General features: G+C 36.6%; 1 protein-coding gene across 4 annotated transcripts; it reads right to left on the reverse strand.

The window, feature by feature from the left end:
- Window positions 1–1067: 1067 nt before the first annotated feature.
- Window positions 1068–22685, reverse strand: LOC109856260 (protein gooseberry-like). 4 transcript variants are annotated; one of them, XM_020431324.1, is made up of 5 exons: window positions 22631–22685; window positions 10461–10599; window positions 9683–9972; window positions 2696–3061; window positions 1068–2267 (listed from the first exon to the last, which is right to left on the reverse strand). In XM_020431324.1, exons 2-5 carry the CDS (start codon window positions 10496–10498, stop codon window positions 1669–1671), a joined length of 1293 nt encoding a protein of 430 aa, XP_020286913.1. In that variant the 5' UTR covers window positions 10499–10599; window positions 22631–22685; the 3' UTR covers window positions 1068–1668. The 4 variants fall into 4 exon arrangements, with proteins under 4 accessions (XP_020286913.1, XP_020286912.1, XP_020286910.1 ...); XM_020431323.1 differs by lacking the exon at window positions 22631–22685 and adding an exon at window positions 15701–15903 and having other exon boundaries at window positions 9818–9972; XM_020431321.1 differs by lacking the exon at window positions 22631–22685 and adding an exon at window positions 15701–15903.
- Between the last annotated feature and the right edge of the window lie 1834 nt (window positions 22686–24519).

Consider the following 24519-nt stretch of genomic DNA (forward strand, 5'->3'; position numbering starts at 1 on the left):
ATATAACATACAATGGGAAAAAAATTGTTCAAGTACTGAACAAGTTTTATAATAATGTAATACAAATAATCATGATTATTGTATATGAACATGTTACGCGGCTTGTTAACTGTACAATCAAAAAAACAAAATTTAAAATGCGATTATAAGAATTATCGCAATAAAAGATTTTTACAAACTACTTTATAAAAGTATGTCCGATATATTAAAACACGCACTTAAAATATCAAAGAAAGCAAATATGCGCTTATATTTTACACAATGTCAGTTTTATAAGGTAAACGCTTAAAACATATATACAAGATTAAAAGCTCACGGAAGAATAAATATATCTGTAAAATAGAAGCTAACTTTTTGGTTGCACTGTAAACATAAATGATTGAAAAAAGAACTGTATGCGATATTTATATGTTATGCATGATATTTATATACTCCGCAGTGTGAAATAAATTAACAATTTATATATATAATTTGCTCTACCACGAAGTATCAATCTCTGAGTTTGTTTAAGATTACTCGTCATTGTTTGTTTTCTGTTATTTGAGAGAAGTTACTACTTTTGTATACAGAATAATCTTGAATATTATGTATTGTACAATTTTATATGTATAAGCTAAATTTTTTTATGATAATAAGCAGAAGATACAACGAATAGTGAAAATATTTGTTATAACATCCGGATATTTTCATTTCTGATAAATCACAGTGATTATCGTCAAACTTTGATTATCGTAAACAATGCAAAGTATTACAACGCAAAGCTTAATTATAATCACTAAAATAGATATATGTGTGCCTTTTTGGCAGTCCACAACATTTTAATCTGCCGATTCTGACGTATGTTCTACGTTTATGTTTAATGATCTTATTTTGTAATATATTTTTCTTACATGTTACAATTTGATAAATATCTAGCTACCTAGCTTACCTATACGTATACATAGTATATTTATATACACATATATTTATATATAAACATAAATATGTAAATATATGTGTATATTTTTTATTATATATATTAAATATATATTTATACATTTCTATGAATTAAAGTAAATAGTGTCATTCAATGATATAAGATCGTGGACCTTTTCCCATTATTCAGTCGCCCCTAGCGCACGCACATGACGAATTCTCAGATACGTGGATTTATATCGAGGCAGTCTAACATCACACGATCTATCGTATCTATAAACTATAAATTTCTATTTTAATTACCTATCTGTCTAATATATTCTATTAGGTTTAGTTTAATTAATGTTCGAATCAAAAACAAATTCAATTACTAAAGTAATTACTAAACTCAATTACTAAAGTAATTGCTATTGTGTTGTGTTGATTATTTTGCGACATTTTTATTGGGCAGTTTATCACTTTCGTTTCTGTAAAAGCATGATAGCTTAAACAAACAATAAAGCTACCAAACCATTGCAAAAACTAATTTGTACACTTAATAATACATTAGAGATTCTATCTATAATCAGTAATTATTAATTCTGTAAGTATTAGTCATCAACTGTGTTTATTCAAAGATTTCTGCTAATATAAACAACATCATCTCTTAACAGCATTATGATAAGTTTAGATTCTATGAATTCGTTTTATTATAATGGTTTCGATTTCTTGTTTGTAAATTCACAGTTGTGTAATCTACACTCGAGATTATTTTCAAAAGTGATGTTGCGTCCAGAAAGTTTGCGCCGCAGGTCTTGGAGGTTGCTGAAAACTCTGCGCAGCATAATGACTGGGGAAGGCCTGATGAGGATGAGCACCGTAAGCATGAGTTTGCAGACTTGTCGGTGGACTTGGAAGATCAACTCTGCTGCTAGCGGTAATTGCAAGGTTCCACGACGACGGCGAGGTTCCTTGACTAGTTTGCTGTTGCGTTTGCTGTTGATGTTGCTGTTGCGGTTGTTGCGGCTGTTGCTGCTGAGCGGACGAAACCGAACCAAGCGGAAGCTCGGGCGGTGTCAATTGATCAGGAGCTGTAGTCGAATTACCTGAATTCGAACCCATCATAGTGACAAGAGAATTGGGAGTTGGCGGCAGTTGATGACTGCTTGCTGGCTGATAGCTAGACGACGTAGAAGCTCCTTGGTGAGTCATGTGAGTTGTTGTGGATGAAGTTGGAGGCAATAACGAGTTGGTATAGGTCACCGATGTTGGGAAAGTGTAAGTCGGAGTCGAGCCAACGGATACGGGTAATCGTGCTGTATCTGCTGCCAATTGATGAGAGAGTGATGAATGATGAGAATATAGTTCTGGTACTGAAATATAGTAATACATATACTGATATTAGTTGGCGTTTGAATAACACAGTAAATGTTCCGCTTTTTTATCGAAGTCATCTCGACGTTGTCATCTGTTTTCAAGATTGCAATTCGAAGTGTTCATCGCAAAATAAGGAATTTATAGATCAAAACACAATTATATGTGTGAATACAAAAATATAAATAAATTAATATATTTAAATTATATATATAAACTAAAATAATGTGTTTATACATATAATTTATATATATATATAACTATTTGTTATAAAATTTTAAATTTTAATAAATAACGATATCCTCAAAGCGATCACTCGGGATCATGAGTTTAACAACATGTGACAATGTCATTGATAACTCCGAGATATTTTTGAAATATTTTTATCAGCAATTAATTGACTTAAGCAAAGATTATTACACTTCACCTTGACTGGAAGGAAAAGCTGCATTTGGCAAAGGTTGAGCATGAGGATGCGAATGTGTCGCGTTTGGATGAGGTGGAAGAAACGGAGTAGTCGAATACGGAACGTATCCACCGGAACTCGTTGAAGAATACTGTTTTCTCATTCTCGCTCTTCGATTACTAAACCACACCTGAATACGAGCTTCTGACAGCTTAGTTCTCTGAGCGAGTTCCTCTCTAGTGTATATATCAGGATACTGAGTCCTCTCGAAAGCTCGTTCCAATTCGTCAAGTTGAGCAGCTGTGAACGTCGTTCTGCTCCTGCGTTGTTTTCTTTTCAGCTGAATTCCTGGTTCGCTGTCGCAATCAGATCCAGAACTCGTTTTTCCTTAAAATAAAAGATCACACAAAAAATATATTACACGAGAGATTCAGAAGACAAAATTGACTCAGAAGCCAGAACCAAAACGTGATTGTAATAAAAAACGTATGGATTCGTTCGCAACAAAAGTTATTCTACTAATTTCTAATTTTCTTTCTGGTTACTGACGCCAAGTAAAATAAATCGATATTTTACATGAAGTACAGTTTAGAAAATTGTTTCAAATAGATTCAATGCACAGTTCTAACTACCAACGTCGACATCAAATTATTCGAAATTTGTTTTTTGTTTTCAGCGCGTTTTTTTTTCAGGCTTGATAAAGCTCATCAGTCAACGAATGAATGACAATATAGCAGCGATCGCAATGATGGATGTTAAGAACTTGCTGTATATCTCTAGTTTCTGGAAATTTTTTTTTTTATAAGAATATTGTTTTTCTTCTACATAAAGATAAGAATATTTTATTTTTCCATATAAAAATGCAGTTGTTTTTATTCTATTTAATTTCTTGTTCTTATCGATTAAGCCATAAAATAATAATTATAAACACTATTTTTCCTCCATGTACTCTCTCAAAGAAAATAATTATTATTTGCAGTTGACACATTTTATCTAAATGTAATAAAACCGTTATTTTTACGTAAACTAAACGCTCAAATAGCTAACGGCAAACTAGCAGTTTTTCTGTGTTTTTGTTGTTAAAATATTTATTAGCGTAATACAAACGTTTGTTTGTAATCGTTAAATTGAAAAATAATTTCTGTCGTAAATAAACCATGAAAATTTTGTAAGATTTGAAAGAAATAGAATAAGAAGAAACAATACCGCGCATGCTAGTTCCGCGGTGTGAAAGAAAACGATTAAGAGAAAAATTTCGAAATTGCATTCTCTCTTTTTCTTTCACGTTCTCTCATCTTTTTTTCTCTTTTTTCTCATTCTTTCTTTTTCTTCGTACGAAATAAAAATTTAAAGACTCAGAAAGAAATGTTAAATGTTTTTACGCACAAGATTCCACGCTAAATCGAAGATTAAGAATACAGTTTTATTATTATAAATTAATAATCTGTTCAGCAATTGCAGAGAAACTTCTTTATGACGATTAAATAATTGATTTTCCCGTTCAGGGTCGGCGGAAAGGATTGCGCGATTAGGCCATGAAATAATTACGAAACATTTGTTGAGTCGTTAGCTTTCGAGCGACAAAGAAATCGCGTAAAACAATCATACGTGACGATGAACGAGTGACAAAATGTGGTTCGACAAAAACACCGAGAGGGAGATTGTGCGGGTTCAAACATCTGATCGTCGACCGAGTGTGAAATAAGCATCTGACCCAAACTCGCGCGGTGCCCTTTGACGTTTACGTGATGGTTCTGGCGAGAACAAACTGCGAACAAAGCAATATAAATTGTTTACGATCCGTCTTTACGGGACTTCAGGTGAATTTCTAGTTTTGAAAGATTTGCAGATTTGAAAAAAATATTCGCGAGAATATTAAAAAGAATAAGTGTAAATAAGTATACGCGTGGTAAAACAAAAAGAAATTTCAAGTACTATTTTGAAAAAAATAAATCAAATAATGACACTACAAAAAATAAACAACACTTAACATATTTTTGTAAATTTACGTAATATTTTCTCTTATACACCTTTGTTTCTTTTATATCTTGCGTTTAATTTTGAAGCATATAATTATCATTATAATTTAATATAAACATTTTAAATTTTCTAATCAACAACGCGAAGTTTAACCGGTCAATAAGACCCTACGCTGAATGTTGCAAGATATATATTTGTATTTTTTTGTGTAAGTTTTACACGTAAATTTTGAATTGAAATTTCAATTTGTTTGCACATAGGATGCTATATTCGCATTTCGTATATGATATAAATGCTCATATATTTTCCTATCTAATTTTAAAATATTGCGAAAAAACCACTTCGACCAAGAGGTCGAATCTGGAATCTCTCGCTTTCGATTAAACTTCGCGTTGTCGATTTTAAAAAATCTCAAGAGCCTCAAATCTTCGTTGATTCTTAAATTTTTTAGTTATTATAAAAACTTTTTCTGTATTCTCTATTTTTACAAAACTCGTTACTTTTACATACAAATTTATGTGTGCACTCAGTTGTCGTTCAAAGATATAAACGGTTCTTTTGTTATATATTTACGGTGGGAAACCGGGAACAGGCACGTGACACGTGGACGTAGAAGACAGTGGGAGTACTTTTTGTGTACTTCCGCGTGCGCTCCGCAATGCGATCCGTCGCGATGCATTTCGGGATTGTCGTCGGTTTCGTGAGCTCTCGAGTTTACGACGGCGCGCGACTAATCGGGCGACGACGCCTGACGCCAGGACGGGCCGCGTTAATGCAAATTCGACACGGACTCTATTCCCGGCCTGTCGTCGTGCTTTTTTTTCCAACCGCCTCCGCCACCGGGTCATTTCATCCACTTCTTCCCTTTCCTCCTGTTCGTCAAGAGTTTCACGAATTCACCAGCACCTATCCGCGCGCGGATAGAAATAGTGCGGGCGACGACGTAGTCCAACAACCCTGAGCCACGATCGGATCCGCGTCCACGTGCGATGAAGGTCAGAAATAGCTCCGCGACGATGTGCCGCCAGGATTTTGTAGGTAATCACTTCCTTCCGACGAATTGCAAGAGTGAAATGTGAGTATCTTACTCGAGAGAGAGAGAGAGAGAGAGAGAGAGAGAGAGAGAGAGAGGGAGGCAAATAAAAATAAAACACATTCGACAATAGATTTTCTTTCATGCAGACGTCAAGTGAAACACTGATTTCGAAAATATTATTACGCAGCGATTTAAAATCGTGTTCTTTCAAATATATTTTATACATCGTCTTTCGCATCGTAAAGTTCGTCATAAATAATTCACATCATTCGTGTTAGCGCGTTCTTACATATATTTTGTAGCACGTTTTACGATGATCTCGAAGCACAGATTTTATTCATGCGCGCGGCCAACGCGCGTTTCATTGACACAAAAATATTATTGCGTGCAACACGACGAATTACCACGGCGACTTTGTTTTTCGTACACACTTGCTCAGCAAACCTGGCAATCATTCACCCCGCGGCTAATATCGGGGTTTCGAAAACTTCGGGAATTCGCATCGGCCGTAACGCTTAGGTCCGAGAGAGATATATAATTTCTGCTCTGATTTTTCTGAGATTCACGCGCGGATCACGCGCATCATCGTACAAAAATCCGAAGTAGCGCAAAAATTCTCCCGTGTAATAACTCGAAAAAACTTGTTATATACTCGCGTTATATACATAAATTAAAATTGAGCTTTGCGTTTGCGCCGGGACGAATTGGCGTATGAATTCGACAAATTTAAATTTGATAAATTTTGTTAAATTAAAATTTAACAAACAGCTCGTAAAATTTGATTATTTCTCAGTATGAGAGAAGTGTCAGATCGTTTGTTCGTTTCAGAGAATTTCAATTATCTTCAGTTGGATCTGTCATTTTCACGCCGCATACTCACATCGTGCGCGACACGTTTCACTCGGGAGGAAAACACAAGACAACTTTTGATACGCCAAGTAAAAAAGGTTCAGTTTATCTCGACGAGCTTTGGTTTTTCGAGTTGTGGCACAACTCGCGTTCCTGCGTGTGGCGCATTTAAAAGTCGCATACGCATCGCTTTTTTAAATCGAACGACACAATTCGCGAGTTCTCTTGCGTTTTATACCGCGCGAATGTGTACGGGGCGTAATGTGTGCGTGATATCCCTTTTCGTTTCACACCCTCTGCAAGGTCAGGGTTATTTCTGCCACTGCTCTCTCGCTCTCTTTTTCTGACGGGCGCGTTCGGCCGACAAAACGATCGACTTACAGCCACGGGGATTCTACGTTCAACCGTCTCTTCTCTTTTATCTTCGCCGACTTAGCGGTTTCTCAGATGAACTCAGGATGAGTCTGTGTCTGTACACATTTCATTTGTCTTGTCAGCAAGACGGGGGAAACAACCCTCCTCTCTTCTTCCGAGTGTCGGCTCGTGTTCGAATTTCGTGAGAATTTTTCTCAAGTGTCAGACGTACGTTAGTCTGATATTCAGTCTTTTTTGACGTAGGGAAATTTCTCAATAAAAAAAAAAACTGCATTTAACTGTCATAAACCGTCTTAAGTTTCGTCAACGATTGCGCACGATATACATCGTGTGCGTGTTCTTCTGTGTTATACACAATTAAATCCTTTTCCTTGAATTTGCTTTTTCAAACGTTATTGCATTATTTGCATTTTTAACACGCTTGTTGCAAAATCGCGAAGAGAAGGGAATTCCGACTCATCGGTGAGTCGGCAGACTCGCGTCCTTCAATCGGCCGTCGATTTTCTCGAAGGACCGTTGATGCTTGCTTACGCGGGACGAGGCCCACATCTTACGTGCGGGTCTCGGCGCGCACACGTGGGCATGTATGTACCGGGCGGCGAGAAAATTACAGAGTCCGGCGAACCGGGGCCCAGCTACCGGAGGGAGATGATCCGACGGCGGCGCACCGTAGGCGAACCGGCAATTTCCGAGACCGAGAAACACGGGCGCGCGGCCGATTAATACGCGAGCATTTAATTTAACTCATTCACTCGGGCCGTGCGGAGCGCGCGAGTCCCACACGGTGGTCCGACGTGTGGGCCAGGTGATAGGGCGTGTCGCGGATTCGAGGTCCTTTCACTGCACGAGATCGGTCGTATCCTCTGGGCTCGTGTTAAGATCAAGTGGGTCAGCGGTAGGTGTATGTATCGTATGTACGCGTGTTGTGCTCGTATCGATGTATATAGTTTCCTTTCCTCAAAGCGTCATAGGACATAAATTTTGACAACGAATAACGAAAGTTCCGAAAGAACAATTTACGTTTTACTTCCCGGAAGCATTTCATTCCCGTTTGCTTTTTTTTTTTCGTGCTCGTAATTTTTACCCTAAAAAGCATGCTTTTTCTAAGAGTACTCATAGTCAGTAAATTCCAACAAAGTTTCTACATTGTCGGAATGAGTAAAAATATACTATGAGTAAAAATTACGAGCACGAAAAAAAAAACGAAATTCTCTCAACAAGACTAGTTCCTTTTCATTCGAGAACGTCTACCAAAAGAGTTCTTTACCCCGCTCAGGTAAGGAAATCATAAAGGTAACAGATTTGTGACATATTGACATCTTACTCATGTAAAAGAAAAAAAAAAGGAGAGAAAATCTTGTTTCTCACAGAACACTTTCATACTCTATTATATTTGCACGCGCTTTTTTTTTTGTTGTGTGAAAGTAATATATAAGACTACTACTAATGAAATCTTTATTTTTCTGCGACTTCTTTACGAATAATATATCATTATAGACATTCTGGTAATTTTGCGATGCACCTCTGCACGTCAAAGAAAATCGGAAAAGTCAAACAGTTTTTGAATTGTTGTTAACTTAGCGTTGGTTCTTATTAGCTTTACAATTTTTTAATTAAAAAAACTATATATTAAGTTATTAATTACTTGGCATCAGGGTAAAATCTGTTCTTTTTAAACTTTTTGCTTAGAAAAATTTCTTTGCAAAATATCATGTCTTGTTCTGCGAACAAGACGGAACTGTCAACTGCAAAATAATTATTTTGAAAATAAGCACATTATTGTTACGAAGAAGTGAAATTCACCAGAGTAAGAAATAACATTTTTGCAAATTCAGCAAATGTGATTTTCAACCAAGATTATTATTTTCGTCAAGTTCTTACGCCGTTCGCGTACCTAACGCCATTTACCATGACAGTATAAAATGTGCTGTGCCAAGCAATCTTCTCCTTGCTCGTTTTGCTATTCTTGCGCGAGTTGCAGTATGCGATATAAATTTTTATGAAATCGCGCCTCTCGTCACTGTACCGACACTTACTTGTAAAAAAACATAAAAAAATTTCTGATTCAATTTTAAGAGGCGTCGCGTAACGAGCGGCCACAGCTCGGTTATATCAGTCGATGTCGTTATAATCCAATTCCGTGCTAGGATACTCGGCGTCGGACCGATTCGCCGGCGATCATCAATCTCCGTTAGGACACGAGAAGAAACTCGGGCGGAGTTGAGAGGGCGGATGGACTTTGTTCCAGAAACTTACCGCCTACATTAGCGGCAATCTCGAAAATTTTGAAGAACTCTCTTTCTCCTCCCATTGTTCTCTTTCTTTTTGCCTTTTTTACCGTATTTTTCTTAAAACTTTTGTCAAAATTCTTGCTTATTTTTTTTGTGACGGATTTTTGTTGTCCTATTTATATTTTAATGCTGAGACCACGCAGAGCGCTACGTATAGCGCTTATCAAAATTAATATTCTTCTTTCTTTTGATTTAATAGAAAGTGCAGCAAATGTAAGGTTCTGTGTGGCTCGGCATAATGATATGACAGAGATAGAATGTCGCTTTACATCTCTTAGAAAAACTTAAAAATAGACAAGTAATTCGGAGTTTCAGCGGAAACTCGAGCGCATTAATCACTATATTTTCTATATGTTACTTCTTCTATGCTAGAGATGTTTGGAACTGAAGAAAATGCGACGCGACAGTTAATCGTGTAGTTCGCGTAACAAAATCAATTACCGCGTCGTATTTTCTCCGGTTCCAAACGACTCTTACCATCACCAACTTTGACGTCGTCTTCGGAGTCGCGACCTCTGAGCAGCCGAGAAATTGCGGACACACTCGGTGCGCTGGTCCGGTCACAAACGCCTTCTTTGATCAGCCGATCTCTGATCTCCCATGAGAACATACCTGGATTGTCACGTTTGTATTCTTCAATCCTTGCCTCTACTTCTGGTGTGGCCACACGCGGTTTGCTCCCCCCAATGACACCCGGCCTGATACTTCCGGTTTCCTGATATCGGTTAAGAATCTTCGACACGCATCCATGCGACACCCTGAGTTGTCTGATAATTTGCATTGCATAGAGAACAGAAGTTTTGCTTTACGTATGTGCTTTATTCGTTTGGGAAACAAATTTTTGCTTTATTTTATCATCAATTCGTAAAATGTTTTAACAGCTCTCACGAGAAATTTTCTATTATCTCGGACATCAATTTGATGAAATATTACATGCTTTATTAACCCTTTCGCTGCGGCAAAATCTGATGCGCGTGACAGACAGCGAAACTTTTCGCTGGCACGCAAAGTGTGTAAAAGTTCTTTAGAAAGTGTAAAAGTCGTCGAAACACTGAATTACACCGCATTAATATAAAAATCTGTGAATATCAATAATACCGACAGTCTGAAGGTGTTTCTAGCACCAGTTGAGCGCTTAAAAAACGCCAACAGTTTATTCTGACAACAAACTTTCAAAATTGCCTTGAGCAACGTAAGGGATAACAATCAAATTAATTGTATTAAAAAAATTGTTTTACTAAGTACATAATTATACCTCGATATGACACACGGTCTGATTCCCGCCGCGGCCATCTCGACGATCTTCAGTCTTATGTGATTAGGTAGCGGTCGTCCATTGATGAAAAGTCCTCCGAGCTGATTTACACGCCCCTGGCCCGGTATCGAGCTTACATCTGTAACAGGCACAGTTTACTGTGTCGCGCACGCGATTTCATTATGACTAATTCTATCGAAATTATTCCTTTTTCAGAAGCAGTGATTGAGAAATCCATCGGGCGGCTTTCATGTCCGTACCTACCGGAAGTGAAAGAGAAAGAGAGAGAAGGTCGGAGCTCGCGGAGTGCGACAGGGCAGTGTGGTGATTATTGGATGGCGGTATAAAGAGGGTAGCCTGGATTTATCGCGCGCAACACACCGCGTGCTCGATTCGACTTCTTTCTCTTATTTTCTTGAAGCGAAGAAGGAGAAAGAAGAAGAAGAAGAAGAAGAAGGAAAAGAAAGAAAGAACAAGATATGTGAGAAAAGAGCGTAGGAGAGAGAGCGCAGGCGAATACGTTGCAGTACACGAACGGAGCGACAACGCAGTAACTACCGATAAGTCCAATAAATCCCGGTGCGGTTTACGACGCACAACAATGATAGCGTATAATTTGCTTGGCTTATTTAATTTCGCGTTACACGATGACGATCTCGGCCCCGATCTAAAGAAAGAGGAACGCGCGCTCTAGGAAATAGAGTCGTAGCAATTTTTACTGCCGACTGCGGCTCAGGGTGCGTAGCCGTTAACGCAAACTTTAAAAAAGGAACAACAAATAACGCACTACACAAGCCGTAATGTACACTGCAAGTTAAATTGTCGGATTACTGGTGTATTATTTATTTTTTTTTTCTCGCAGATTTCTTTCATTGTATACTACGTTTTAATATATTCATGCAACCATATTGTATCTATCAGTCACACACACATTTAGAAGGACAAGAGTCTACGATCTCACCGGGAGAATAATGAGACGCGCGAATGCGCCGTACAACCACGAACAAAAAGAAGACACAATCGCACGTTTGCGCGATATGGAAGAAAAACCGTTCTCTCGCTTTTGCGAGAGGTGCGATAATCGCGCGAAAAAAGAGAATCTCAATGACAGCGCAACGAAAAATCAGATCGTCCAGGCGAGACGGAGATTGGCGTTACCCTCGTTAGCGGAGAGTCACTCCTATTATTTCAGTTACGACATATTATGTACGTAATCAACTTATTAACTTCTGATATTTTATTCACATGCTAATCGACTCAAATCAATGTTTTCTGAGAGAACGCGCAGAATGGCCTTGATAGATGTTTCTATGTATAAAAGTCTACAAAAAAAAAAAAATGCATATAATTGTATGGAGATACTAAGAGATAGAAAAAAACTTAAATATAAAATTTACATTTTAATACATTTTGATGTGTCTATAAATTGAGACGCAACTTATAAACGTACTTATCGAAAAAATATTCAGAAAATAAACTACGTGTGTTTTTTTGCAAAAAAATAAACACAGTATTGTACTGTAAAACTCGTAAAAGTTCAAATACAAAATGAAATACAGCTTTGTTGCTGAATAGTTGCGTAATATACAACGTCAAGTTGATTAAGAAATTATGACTGTAACAAGCATTATTATTAGACATTTTTTAATAAAAATATTTTTGTGAATTAAATTTCTACGTATAAATTCAACATTATGTATCATCACAGTAGAACATTAAATTAATATGTTCTAAAGACGCACACATAGAAAACATACAAAATTAAACTGCTTCTGTATGTTATATATATATATGACGCTGAAACAATATTGACTTATTTTCTTTAATACTTTTTTGTCAGAAGATCGTTAATTAAACATTGTTTATTAACAGCAACATTGGTCATGTGTCATGAAAAATGACTACATGAAGGTAAAATTCATGAAATGATCGTTTGTTATTGATTCTGAACGCTTATAAGTCAGTGAATTAATCGATGAGCACGAAAAAACATGATTTAATGTACTTTTTCAATTTATATAACATTAAAAACCGTTAGTATCAAGTTTGAATTTTATTTATCATCAAAAGAAAAATTTTATGAAGAAATTAATATGAAAAACACGACTATAACATTACGGAACAATTCGTCCAATATGTCGTGCAACACTCCGAAGTTGCATAAAAACAGTAAAACTTTTTTTTTTGTAATCTCATAAAACTTATAAACCCGTTATGTTCTCGTACATTCTATACCAGATTGATAAAAGAATAAATATACACATGTAATTAATTTGATAAGCAATCAAATACAGCGCACACAAGACGTGAGCAGTATTTGCACCAGTGAACGCAGATTGAATTAATCTCGTTGGCTTAGCGTTCACCTATAACTGCAAATTGTTAATCTATTTAGAGAGGCAAGAAGGAAGCGGATGATCGATTCCGCAGCTTTCACTTCTCCGATCTCGGGTGCAAAGCGTCGCCTAATAAGTAAAACGCGTTCAATATCCAATAAAACGGTCTGTGATCGCGATTTTTTCGCGGGCGCACAAGAACGTGATAAATAATGTATATTGTTGCACTTTCACATTTGCGACGCGAGCAACAAATATGAAAATTAACGACGCCGTTGTTATCGTCGCTGTTGGTCGTGAAAAGAGACGACAAGCATGGAATACGGTCGCACGCTTTCGTTTGCAATTAAACGCATTTCCGTGTAAAACACAGTGTCGCGTAAAGACAAAGGATAAACAGACTTCGACTAACGTGGCCGGCAAAAAGCGTCCGTAGAAAAAGGAAACCGCTATTCTCGATTGCGCAGAGGCGCTTGCATAACCGCGTAGCATGCATCGCCGCGGGTGCAATCGGGAGCTCGAAAAACTCTATGTCCACCTGAGAACTTCTACAAATGCAGCTGTTTTTTTTTGAGTCGCGGTCGATTGTTTAATTGACAAATGAGTTCGCAAAGACACTGCCAAAAAATGAATCTCCAATATGAATTGGGAAATTGGGAAGAGAAGCTAATACCTATGACTCTAAATTGATGATGTCAACCTTGTTGACTTCCGAAGAATGCAGATTCTACTGAGGCAGCAAACTGCTATCGATTAGATTATCGTTTTACGTGCGATAAAATACTTTTTTTAGACAATTTAATCTAAAAGAATGGGCGTCATTACGAAACTCATCAGTAGCGAAACTCACCCCCGAATTCCTTTTCGTCGGCACAAAAATGAAAGTTGTCTAGGATGCACCAGGTAAGTATACGTTGACCAAATAACTAAAAAAGAGTTTTCAACATCTATCATGCGCATTCCGTATACATGCTACTTCGAACTGTGCTTTGAAGAAACGGGAAAAGCTCCGTGTTTTTCGTGAAAAGAAAAAAAATCGCGGCGCGTGTCATCATAAATCATTGTAATGACGGAATTGCGAGACGGAAAAAATTCCGTGTTTAACGATAAAGTAATTAACAGCCAACATCGAATACTGTTTTTTTTTTTTTTGTTTTACGGACATTTTACAGAAGCGGATTTGTTGAGTTGCTAATCGTCCGCCATCATTTATAGCCGCGAATTCCCGTGGGCGCGCTCTTTCCCGTCACGTTTCCAACTGGTAAATCATCAAGCGACTAATTACTCGCGCTAATTATTCTCGAGAACGCAGCGCGGTCTCGGACACTGACAAATTGCGTCATTTCGTTGACGCACTTTGTCATTTCATTACGTTATTTTGTCTCGAAGATGTTTTTCAAAGTAACATATAGAAAAATCATAATTAGAAAATGTACATGTCCTATGGATGTTTTTGTTGGCGCTCGCTTTGTTTGTGTCTATTGTCTAGAAAAAAACGCAACATGCACAAATAATTAGTAGTTGCGACCTTGACGGATAGAGGAATCTTTACAATGAGAACCAAGAAAAAGAATCGTGTGTTTGTCGGGATACACAAGAGACATTCAGACACAAACTGTGAGCTATAACTACAGCCATAAACCTTTCTTAGATTGCACATAAGTTCGAATTTAAGCCCCGCACTTTCGTTCCGTCAAAATCTGTCCTTCTGCAAAAGTTTTGAGCTAACGGTACCGTTTTTTTTTTTTTTTTATTGCCAGAAACTGCTTCAGCATAATTTATAGGTTTGGAAACATATTTTAAGTAGATGAAATTTTTGTTACTTCTACATTATTTGGTTTTTTTTTTGCTTTCTATAGAAAATCTATCCCAGGTGGTCTCGGGGCCGATGAGAGAGCCGTGTTTCTCTCGGGACACATTTCAAGGAAAATAAAAATAAAAAAAATAGTTATCACACTGCACACGGCTTTAATGAGAAATATTCTTAAAAACTTAACACCAAGCTCTTTTTGTATTTTATTTTTTGCCAAATTGCAAAGAGCTGTTTATAAATTGATACATCAACAGTATCAAAGACTATTTTTAGAAGCCCGTATTTTGAAAAGCATTGAAACCGTCAAACAGAGGACCTTGTGAATGTATCAACTTTGAATGGTATCGTACACAATATAAAGCTACGAGATAAAAGCGTCGCAAAACGACGCCATTTTTCTTTTTTTTTTTTTTCAGGCAAAGCACGTAAAAAAATTTCGCAGATTATTATCGAGGCCTTTATATAGTAGGTAGGTTATATCTTATATATTTAGGATCGGATTATATGAACACATTATTTCTTCGACCACAAAACCATTCTAGAATTAAAGAAGTAACTAATAAAAACAGAAACTTATTTGCAAATTATCATCTCGATGTTTCTGCAAAATGGCACTGAAACAAATTTCAGTTTTAATTGAATTAAAATATATTAATCAGTTTTTTTTTTTTACTTTGACAAAGGACATTTGACGTCAATCCAAAATTTCGAATACAAACTCCGTAAGCGTTCATGCTTTACGCGAAAAAGAACACATATGTTGGGAGTAGCGCAAGACACACCTTGAAAAGAATATCCAGTGAAGCATGGTCGCATCATCGAGAGACTGGTAACCATCTCATCAGCCGAGTCGACTCACTACAAAATAACCCAAGAGTTCGTTCCAACATTGAACATGCATAAAACCTCACCACCTCATTTCACTGACGCCCTCCGTTAAAGACGACATTATCATATACACCGTAGCTGTTCTCCTATCTCGACAATCTCACAATCTACAAACGTTTAGTCACTTTCGGCGATCGCGAAACAAAACACAGAAAGAGTGCACCAATTGTTTACAAACATACAGTAATTTTTAACTTCATTACAGCATTGAGACCACCCTAGATTTTGAGCTTCTGGCATATGGCTGGTGAATTCGTTGCCATTAAAATCCGTGGGCTGGAATCCGAAACTTTGTGAAAACGTTGCAACCATTGGACTCAGACACATAAGAAAACCTTGAAGCAAAGGACTAAAACTGTTCTACCTCCGCCGTTCTGTCAAGCTAACTCTCGTCGGACCAACTTGCAGATCTCTACTAAGTCTCCGGGAGATAGGTGCTGGGATAACTAACGGCCGGTCACTCGTTCCCCACCACCTGCAACACCAGATAGTTCTTCCCGAGCAGTGGGGTTTCGGTGGGATACGTCGCCTAAATGCTTTTCCCCCGTGCAAACCAAGCTCGATAAAACACAGCGAGGCAGTACGTTCTTAAAGCAACAGGCCGCACTGGCGCTTGTTCTTGCCAACGACCAATCGCAGAACATCAGGTTCTCTCGCCCCGCCTACGATTCACGCCCCGTAGTGTGTCTAGAGATGCTCCCCCTCTTCGACTTTACAGCCGCGCTTTTACGATCGCGCACCATGCACTGGTTGTGCAAACCCGTTTGTTTTCCGCGTCTCGTATCGTGATACACACCGAGTCCTTTTGTTTCATCTAGTCGCGGAATCAATAAAATCAAGATTCGGATAATATTAATCGAATTTGAGGTGAGCGAAGAAAAAAAAAGAGATAAAATAAGAGATTTTAGGATAATCTGACATTTGATGCTTTCGCGGCGTGTTGTATTAACATTCAAAGATGTTTTTCGGATTTGAACCACGTTAGTGTCATTTTTATATCGAAACGTTTCGTTAACATTCCACAAAACAAAATCTAGAACTATTAGGCTGTTCTTTTAAACAGTGCGAGAACAGAGCGTTCGGTTTCCTTCGGCGCCGATTATATTTGAATACAGCCTTCGCGCCGGTTCTTTTAGAGCAAACTTTACGCGGAGCCAGGAAAAATTTGTGGAATTTCGAGCAATTGCGATATTTAAAAAAAACCGGTTTAACTTTTGAACCACTTGATATTTTTCAATAAAATTTTGAAGAAAAAGAGAGATTGCTTCTTTGCATAAAAATTGATACTTTTTAACACGCAATTAGTGGTTCTCAACTTTTTTATTTATAAAGTAAAACATTTGAAAAACGCACTTGCGCGAAATTTAATATTATCAAAGTTAGTATTTGTGTATATACAGGGTGTCCCAGAATTGGTTTAACATCTCTCGTAGGCAGGTAGAAGGAATAAAACTGAGGTGAAAAGTCCTATACTATTTTGCTAGATTCGCAATAGTTACTGAGATTTTAATTAACAAAGATCCGCGAATAAGCATACATCGGGCTGTCTTACGCGCGTAAGACTGCCCGCCGCGTTTCGCGCGCTAACGGTGTTACCCATAGCGATATATGGGAGGAGCTAATATAACAGCATATACTATAACATATACATATTAACCTTTTCGCTCCGGGGATTTTTCCTTTAAAATTGACCTCGTATTTTAGCTGAAAAAGTTAATAATAACCTGCTACCCCCCCTTTCAAAGTTAATTTTGAAGGTCAAAGAAGTAACCAGGATTTTTTTCAATTTTTTTCCTAAATTTAGTGCATTAAATTGACCTTATAAACATCTATTACGTTCGCTTTTCTTGCTGGTCCATATATGGACCAGTCCCGGAGCGAAAAGGTTAAAATGTAATTGTGTGAAGCGCGCCGGGCTGTCCTACGCGCGTAAGACAGCCTGATGCACGCTTATTCGCGGACTTTTGTTACTTAAAATCTCGGTAACTATTGCAAATCTAGCAAAATGGTATAGAACTTTTCACCTCAGTTTTATTCCTTTTACCTGTGTATGAGAGATGTTAAACCAATTCTGGGACACCCTGTATATATATTCTAGAAAACAATATATAAAGATAGAAATTCAAATTTTCTCTTGCGAAAATCGTCGAGAAGCGAGAAACTGTTCCTCGAGAAACATGTACGATTTACGAAAGCCTAGAGAAGACTGAAAGGAAAGATGTGTTTATTTATTGCTCTAGCATAAACTCACCACATTGTATGTGGCTAAGCGTCGAATCTTCTTTTATCTTATTTTGCTCTTACATAATAAAACAGTTAATAAAACAGTTCAAGTATCGGCAGCATAGTCCGGGCGTTAAAGTCGTATCGCGCGTTTAAAACTGTCTTGAGCGTAGTAAATGATGCTTGTCCATCGCGCAACGGGACACATCTTCGTTTGTGGAGCACTCAATTAAGGTAATGGGAGAAAATCGGCATGATCTTCCGTCGCCGTTGTCCAGTTGTCTGCGGCGTCATCGCACAAGCACATTTTGCGCACTTCTTGCGCGTTTTCAGACGTTATAAGTTAAAGCGATTTCGAGCGCAAATTCGCTATAGCGCAAGACGCGTAGTTTACCTAATCTCCAGTGTCAGCTGTTCACGCATGATTGCGAATTACTTCAGGATTCTCGCTTTTTTCCTCCCTCTTCCAGAGGGCCCCCCGTATTCTGAATTATCGGGGAAATGACGGTGCACGACTGGAAACAGGATGCGACCACAATAGCCGCGACGATGACGTAAGGCGGTGATCGATCGTCGGTTTCCCTTGCTAATTAACCACCTTAAATAATAGGGTAACTCCAAACACCGTTCCAGTAAATATATATTCTGTAATTTATTAATTCAGTTTTAAAATATTGTTTAAGTACAGATCAAATCTTGTTTAAATCTCACGTTTCTCACGATCTTCCGGATAAATTTTCGAGTATTCACCCCTTGGCGACGTAATATTTCTCTTACAAGTTGGGTTACATTATCTTCTTCGTGCCACAGAATAAATCAATATGAATCAGTTGTGGTTCTCGACACGAATCACTAAAAGGCAGTAACCTTGATCCCACTTCATCGACACAAGAACAGCATGTGGTAGTTCGATTCTGCTTCTAGACACGAAAACTGCCTTTTACGTGAAAAATTCAACGTTCGTGAGAGATGAACACGAAGCACCAGGAAGTGCGTCTATGTGTAAGTGTTTCTCTGACCTGCACAACGGGACGTCGCCTGTACACTTCAAGGAACTATTGTAAAGTAGCTTTTTCTGTCACCCCGTGTTACGCCCTCTGCTTTCCTCTTTCCCTTCCACCGCGTCAACACTTCTCAAAATTGTATCAAAAGACTTTCCTCCTTGGCCTGTTTTCCGTTTGCGACAAACGCAGAAGAAAGAATAAACAGAACGTTCATAAACATTAATGAAGCATCAATAAGATAGTCCATTGTCAGAAACAATGGACTCTTTTTTTGGTGTATTTTTTCTTGTTTTTATTTTTTTTTTTGTCTATTTTATTTAGAAGAAATACCGATTTTTTTCACCCGATAAATTGACTTTTTTTTTACTTCCGCCGTTACTCTTGTACAATATTGTGAATATGTTTTTTAAAAGGTAAGACTGCACAAATACCACATACAGTATGTAGTCTCCGAACTGTAGTTTCCTTACCCGCGAAGAGAGAAATGGACGAAAATGAAAGAGATCTTAAAAGTTACCGAAAGACCTAGACCTTTCCTCACAATCAATTTTCAGAGATCTCACTCCCCAAATTGAGTGTGTCGCGTATAAAGAGTTCGACGTACTGTGGAAAAGAGATATTGATTTCCGGCCGAATGCAGATAGCTTCGAAAAAATTCTGTTTGCTATACTCGGCTTAATAATTTCGCGTGATAAAAAGGTGGTGTATCGGACAGTGTACGCCAAAAGACGGTAATGACGAACCGGGTGTGTAAAAAGACGATCGGCTGGTACGCGGGCGTGAAAGAGGAACGATATATATCGCTCTCTGATGAGCCAGCGCGAAAGTGGGCGGAGGCGAGAACCCGCAAACAGATGCAAATTGCTCTCCTCGATCCGCCTATATCCAGCAGTAGCGAACACCGTTATGCCATAAATAATCTACCCCGTTCACAACCCCCTTCTTCGTTTTCCTTCGATTTTATACGCTGCTACTGTGTCTCGTTTCTTAATCCGAAAGCGATGCCGACAATATTGTCTAATTCGGCTCAATGTGTACAACCACAATTGTGTAGTGCCATCATAGACATTGATATCCGTAAAGTGACACCTAACAAATAGTTTCTCCTATATCACGTTCCGGTTTCACAGTTGTGTGCGATTCGAAACGTTGTTTCCCAAAGCTAGCTCGAATTGATTTTCAAGGTACATTTCACGACTATGAATTTAAATAGAGTCTATTAGAACCTCTTTTCGCATAAATGGTGTTTGTTGTCTTTTCAATTAACAATAGTTAACAGTAGCTGTGTAGTTTTTTTTTTTTTTTTTTAAAGAAAAGATGCGTGAAAACCGAGAAAAAGTATGATACGGTTAAATATGAGATATGACACGGTTAAATGTGTGTCTAACTCACATTTAGATTGAATCAACAAAGTGAGAAGATTACAAAAAAGAAGGTAAGAGAGATAAATAATTTTCAACGGCAAACACCATACCGACGGAGATTGCCGACGTTTCGAAGCGCGACTAGAAAGGGCGCGCAAATTAAGTATCGGATCGTTAATAGCCAATTAATTAGTCTGTCAGACGTTATGACTGCAGATAATCGATCTTCGTGTATAAGCGTCGATTAAACGTGGAATATATTCTCAACGACAGAACGCAGTTGATAAATAACGAGCTGTGACATCAAGAACAAGATTAATTATCTTGCTCGCGACGGCAAGTAACCGCACTGAAAGTTTGGAGTCAGGATTGCATTTTTCGCATTTTATTGGCACGAAAAGTTACCAGATAAATTGTTTCGAGTTGCGTCTTTTTATAAAATAATGTCGCTGTAGTAATATTGTCGATTAAAAGGAAAAAAAATATATATATATGTATATAAAACCTTCTATAGAAAAATATATATATAAACTTTCTATTTTTTAAACTTTCTATTCTTATAGTTCTTGTTGAAACGTTTTCAGAACTGTACAATAAAACTTTTTTTGATTGAAGTAAATTCTCTTCCGATCTTGTCTTAAAGATAGCTGGATCCTTTATCTTTATGAGATATTTTATATTAAAAAATATCGTGACAAATTTTAAAATATTTTAGGAAATTCTTAACCAAAAGAAGTTTTACTACACAGTAAAATGAAAACGTTTGAACAAGAGCTATAAGAATATACAATAAAAAAGAAAGCAATATTAAAATAAATCATACTTAAAACCTTTAACACTTGACTTTGTTCTAACCTTGGCGACGCCAATCGAGACACAACCTGATAAGATCAGTTTAAAAGAAAACAACTCAAACAGAAACTCTACACCTTTTCTTTGAGACTTTTTTTTTTGAGATTTTTCAGAAAAATTTCAGATATCGACGACTTTCCTCAAAGATTAATCAAGGCTATTCAACAGTTTTGAGCAAAAAGCAGTTAAATGGACATTTGAAGAACATTCTGAAAAATAATAACAATTCTTTAGACGACATTAACAGATGCACATAAAAAGAATTGCAAGAGAAATTTTTACATATGTAAAATAAAAAAAAAGAATAGATAAAATGTGAGAGTTTTTTATTTGTCCCAAAAAAACTCCGGAAATAATTTTAAACTATAAAGTAGGGGAGACCGGGGCTAGTTGTGACACGGGGTTGTCAAACTGCTACTATCTTGCTTACTACATTTTGGAAAATATTCTTCTTTTTATTGTAAGTTTTTTCTTAAAGCTAAAGGATGTGACTATTATATAATGTACCTAATATTACATAATATTGCGTACATTTTTTTTTACAATCTATTTTGGATGTTACTTTGTGCCCCGGTCTCCCCTATACATAAATTTTCCGCTTTTTTCTTTTATGTATGTTCTAAACTTGCGTTTTTTTTTTTTAATGTAAAGTTGTATCAATTCTGAATTTGTCAAGTAAAAAGACAAACCGCGCCCTTACGTATGCATGTGTATATATCGCACGTGATCATATTTGAACTTTATTATAAAAAATTATACATATTAATAAAAGCAATAAGTTTTGTGTAGAAATATAACCGAGAGAGAAAAAGAGAGATAGAAAAAGAGAATGATAAAAAACCTAATCCTAATCTTTTAGGATAAAATTAATTTTATATCTTAGATTTGTGCAATTTGAAAATAAATTCTTACCTGAACGCTGCACTCGCGTTCACGTAAGAATTAAGTCAAAGAACTAAGTCAAAAGCACAATAGAAAGTTAAAATCAGTGAAAAACTAGTTTAAAATATTTAATAAAATTTATATGCGTATACTTACAATGCACTAAAAGAATTGTATAATTTTTGTAAATGTTTAATTTTCTTATCTATTTTTTTAACATGATTCTCATGTAGATACAGTTTCAAACTTTTTCAGTATTCGATTATTTCTATAATAAATCTTTTTCCTAAAATTTCGCAATTTCTTCCTTATTATCTCACAGGAAGTAGGAAACTTTGAGCGTATTTAAGTTTTCTCACGTTTTTCTCGTTGAAAAGAAAAATGGAAAATAAGGAACATTTTTTTCTCATTCAAGATCCAGAAAAGAACAGAAAATTCTCAAAGAATCTCGTAAATCTTGTCTGGCTGTCTTGCTTTTTGAAAAGAATAGGAAAAGAAAAAAGAATGTAGGTATCTCGTGTTGTACGTTCACACACAAGATTTATCGATGATTTACATCTCGTGATTGCAACGTTAAGTGAAAGAAAACATGTTTTAATATCGATCGTACGATTAAAATTAATCCGAGATCGTCGGGATTAAGTATCGTTTGCTCTTTACTCGGTGGATCATCGCAGTTTGAACAAGAAACTAATTGCGGTCGGGACGATTTTGCGATGCAGAAGCTACTTTCAATGTGCAGCGAACTGTTCTCGCTCGCCAGCCACGGTGATTCGCATCATCGAATCGCATCAGCAAATTTTCTCACAGAAATTAACCGTCTGGTCGCATTGGTCACTGCAGACAATCGCTCTTCCGGTGTACAAAGGAATGCTGAACTCATAGACGATTTCACGATGAATTTCCTCTTGAATTGTTTTTTGGGTTATCCGTTATTCTTGCGCATCAAGGATGGACGTTGATCTTAATCGGCGAACTAAAAACATATCGAAAAAAATAAAGTATAACAAGATATTCTAGTAAATTTAAATGTATTGTAGGATAAAAAGTCTCGATAAGACAAAATACATATGTTTCGAACGAATAAGAACAGACATTATCTACATAAATATGTAACTTGTAAGTTATTTCGTTAAAAATAGTTTAAAACAAACTTAAGAATAGCAGGTGTACGAACACTAACTTGCATTACACCTTCTTCTCAATAAAAGTGCCTTAACTCTTTTTTTTTAATTATACTATATCACACAGTGTCTAAAAATTTGAATTTAATATATCTAAAGGTTTAGGCAGATATAACATTACCATATAAAGAACTAGGTACGTAAACTGTAGAGTTTATTGTTTTGCGTACGATATGCGTAAGGTTCCCTCGTACATAAGCAGCGAACCTTTTAAGTCGTAAATTGGGTTACATCGTAAACTCATAAATAATTTACCATTATTGCTTATTTGTCATTATTGCTTGTGAGCCGCATTGTCAACATGACATTTCTCTTCGATAAAAAAAAAAGAAACGGTGAAAGAATACAGCAAAAATCTGCAAATATGCTGAACACAAAAGAAAGATGCAAAAAAACTTTCTTTTGTACTTCCAAAAGTTTTTTTCCCGTTTATTTTTTGCGGGGTCGAAAAATTTACGACACAAACGGATTTCTTATATTAGATTAGATTAGACTGCTTTATTTATATGCAGAAGAAACAATGTTTCTGGGATAGTTCCCTCAAGCGTATGAAATAACAAACAAAATAATTGTAAAAGTAATATAAAATAAAAATAAAATAATACCAAAAAATAATAGTAAATAAAAATTAGTAAATAAAAATAACAAAATAAGAAAAACAATAGAAAATAACATAGTATAAGTGTAACAAATGAAACGTAACAAGTTACATTATCTCAAGAAGAAAAAATAAAAAATAACATAATAAAAATAAATTGAAAAGAGAAAAAAGAAAAACAAAGAAAGAGAATTACAAATTATTGTGTAATAAGTGTTCAAGAGAGATCGCTTTTTGAAATTGTTGTAAGATTCTTTCCAAATGGAGTTGCCATTCGTTTTCTTTTCCCCGGACACTGTCTTTTTTTTTTAGAATGCCGGAGATATTCTAAAAAAAATAGAGGGCGGATTTGCCAAAGACGTCCGCGGTGATTATGACCGCGTCCGATTTTAGAGAATCTAATAAATATTTTACTTTATTTCTCCCGCGTTATTATTCTGAGATTGGGTAGCTATCCGTTTTCTTTTTCTTTTTTCACATTTTATTTTTAAACACATCCTGCTTGATGGCAACTCTATTTCCAAATATCTACTGGTATCGCATTCATTTCAGTTCTACTTGTTGGAAGTACAAGATCTTCTTGTAACTTAAATCTCGCTGGTTATAATATCTCACATTTTAGTCTCGAGAATTTTGAAAACCAAACAGCCTACGAAGTACTCTCTTCTAGATTTAATCTTGAGCCAGTTTAATTTTTCAAAATATGGCGTAATGTGCTCGTACCAACTGGCCTGGATGGATGAATTTAACATAGGTGTTTAGTGCTCTTTGCGAACGTAAATTATTTTCTTTAGCAATATCCGCAAAGAGTGTACAACAATAGTCAAAAAAAGGTGTGAACAATGTGGAGATTAGTCTGATATGAAGTGCCGGCGAAAGTAAGATGTTTATAAACCTTCAGACGATGAAGAGACG

The sequence above is a fragment of the Pseudomyrmex gracilis genome, unplaced genomic scaffold (genome assembly GCF_002006095.1).
Source record: "Pseudomyrmex gracilis isolate BER0280 unplaced genomic scaffold, ASM200609v1 scaffold_112, whole genome shotgun sequence".
Classification (NCBI taxonomy): Eukaryota; Metazoa; Arthropoda; class Insecta; order Hymenoptera; family Formicidae; genus Pseudomyrmex; species Pseudomyrmex gracilis.

Bases quoted from the DNA above. Each gene is read 5' to 3' on its own strand.
- LOC109856260 (XM_020431321.1), bottom strand. From the start codon at position 15,824: ATGTGTCTGAGTCCAATGGTTGCAACGTTTTCACAAAGTTTCGGATTC. The intron at 9,973-10,460 runs GTATAATTATGT...GCAAATTATCAG, and splicing joins AGACCGTGTGTCATATCGAG to ACAACTCAGGGTGTCGCATG. The intron at 3,062-9,682 runs GTAAGAGTCGTT...TTTTATTTTAAG, and splicing joins CGACGTCAAAGTTGGTGATG to GAAAAACGAGTTCTGGATCT.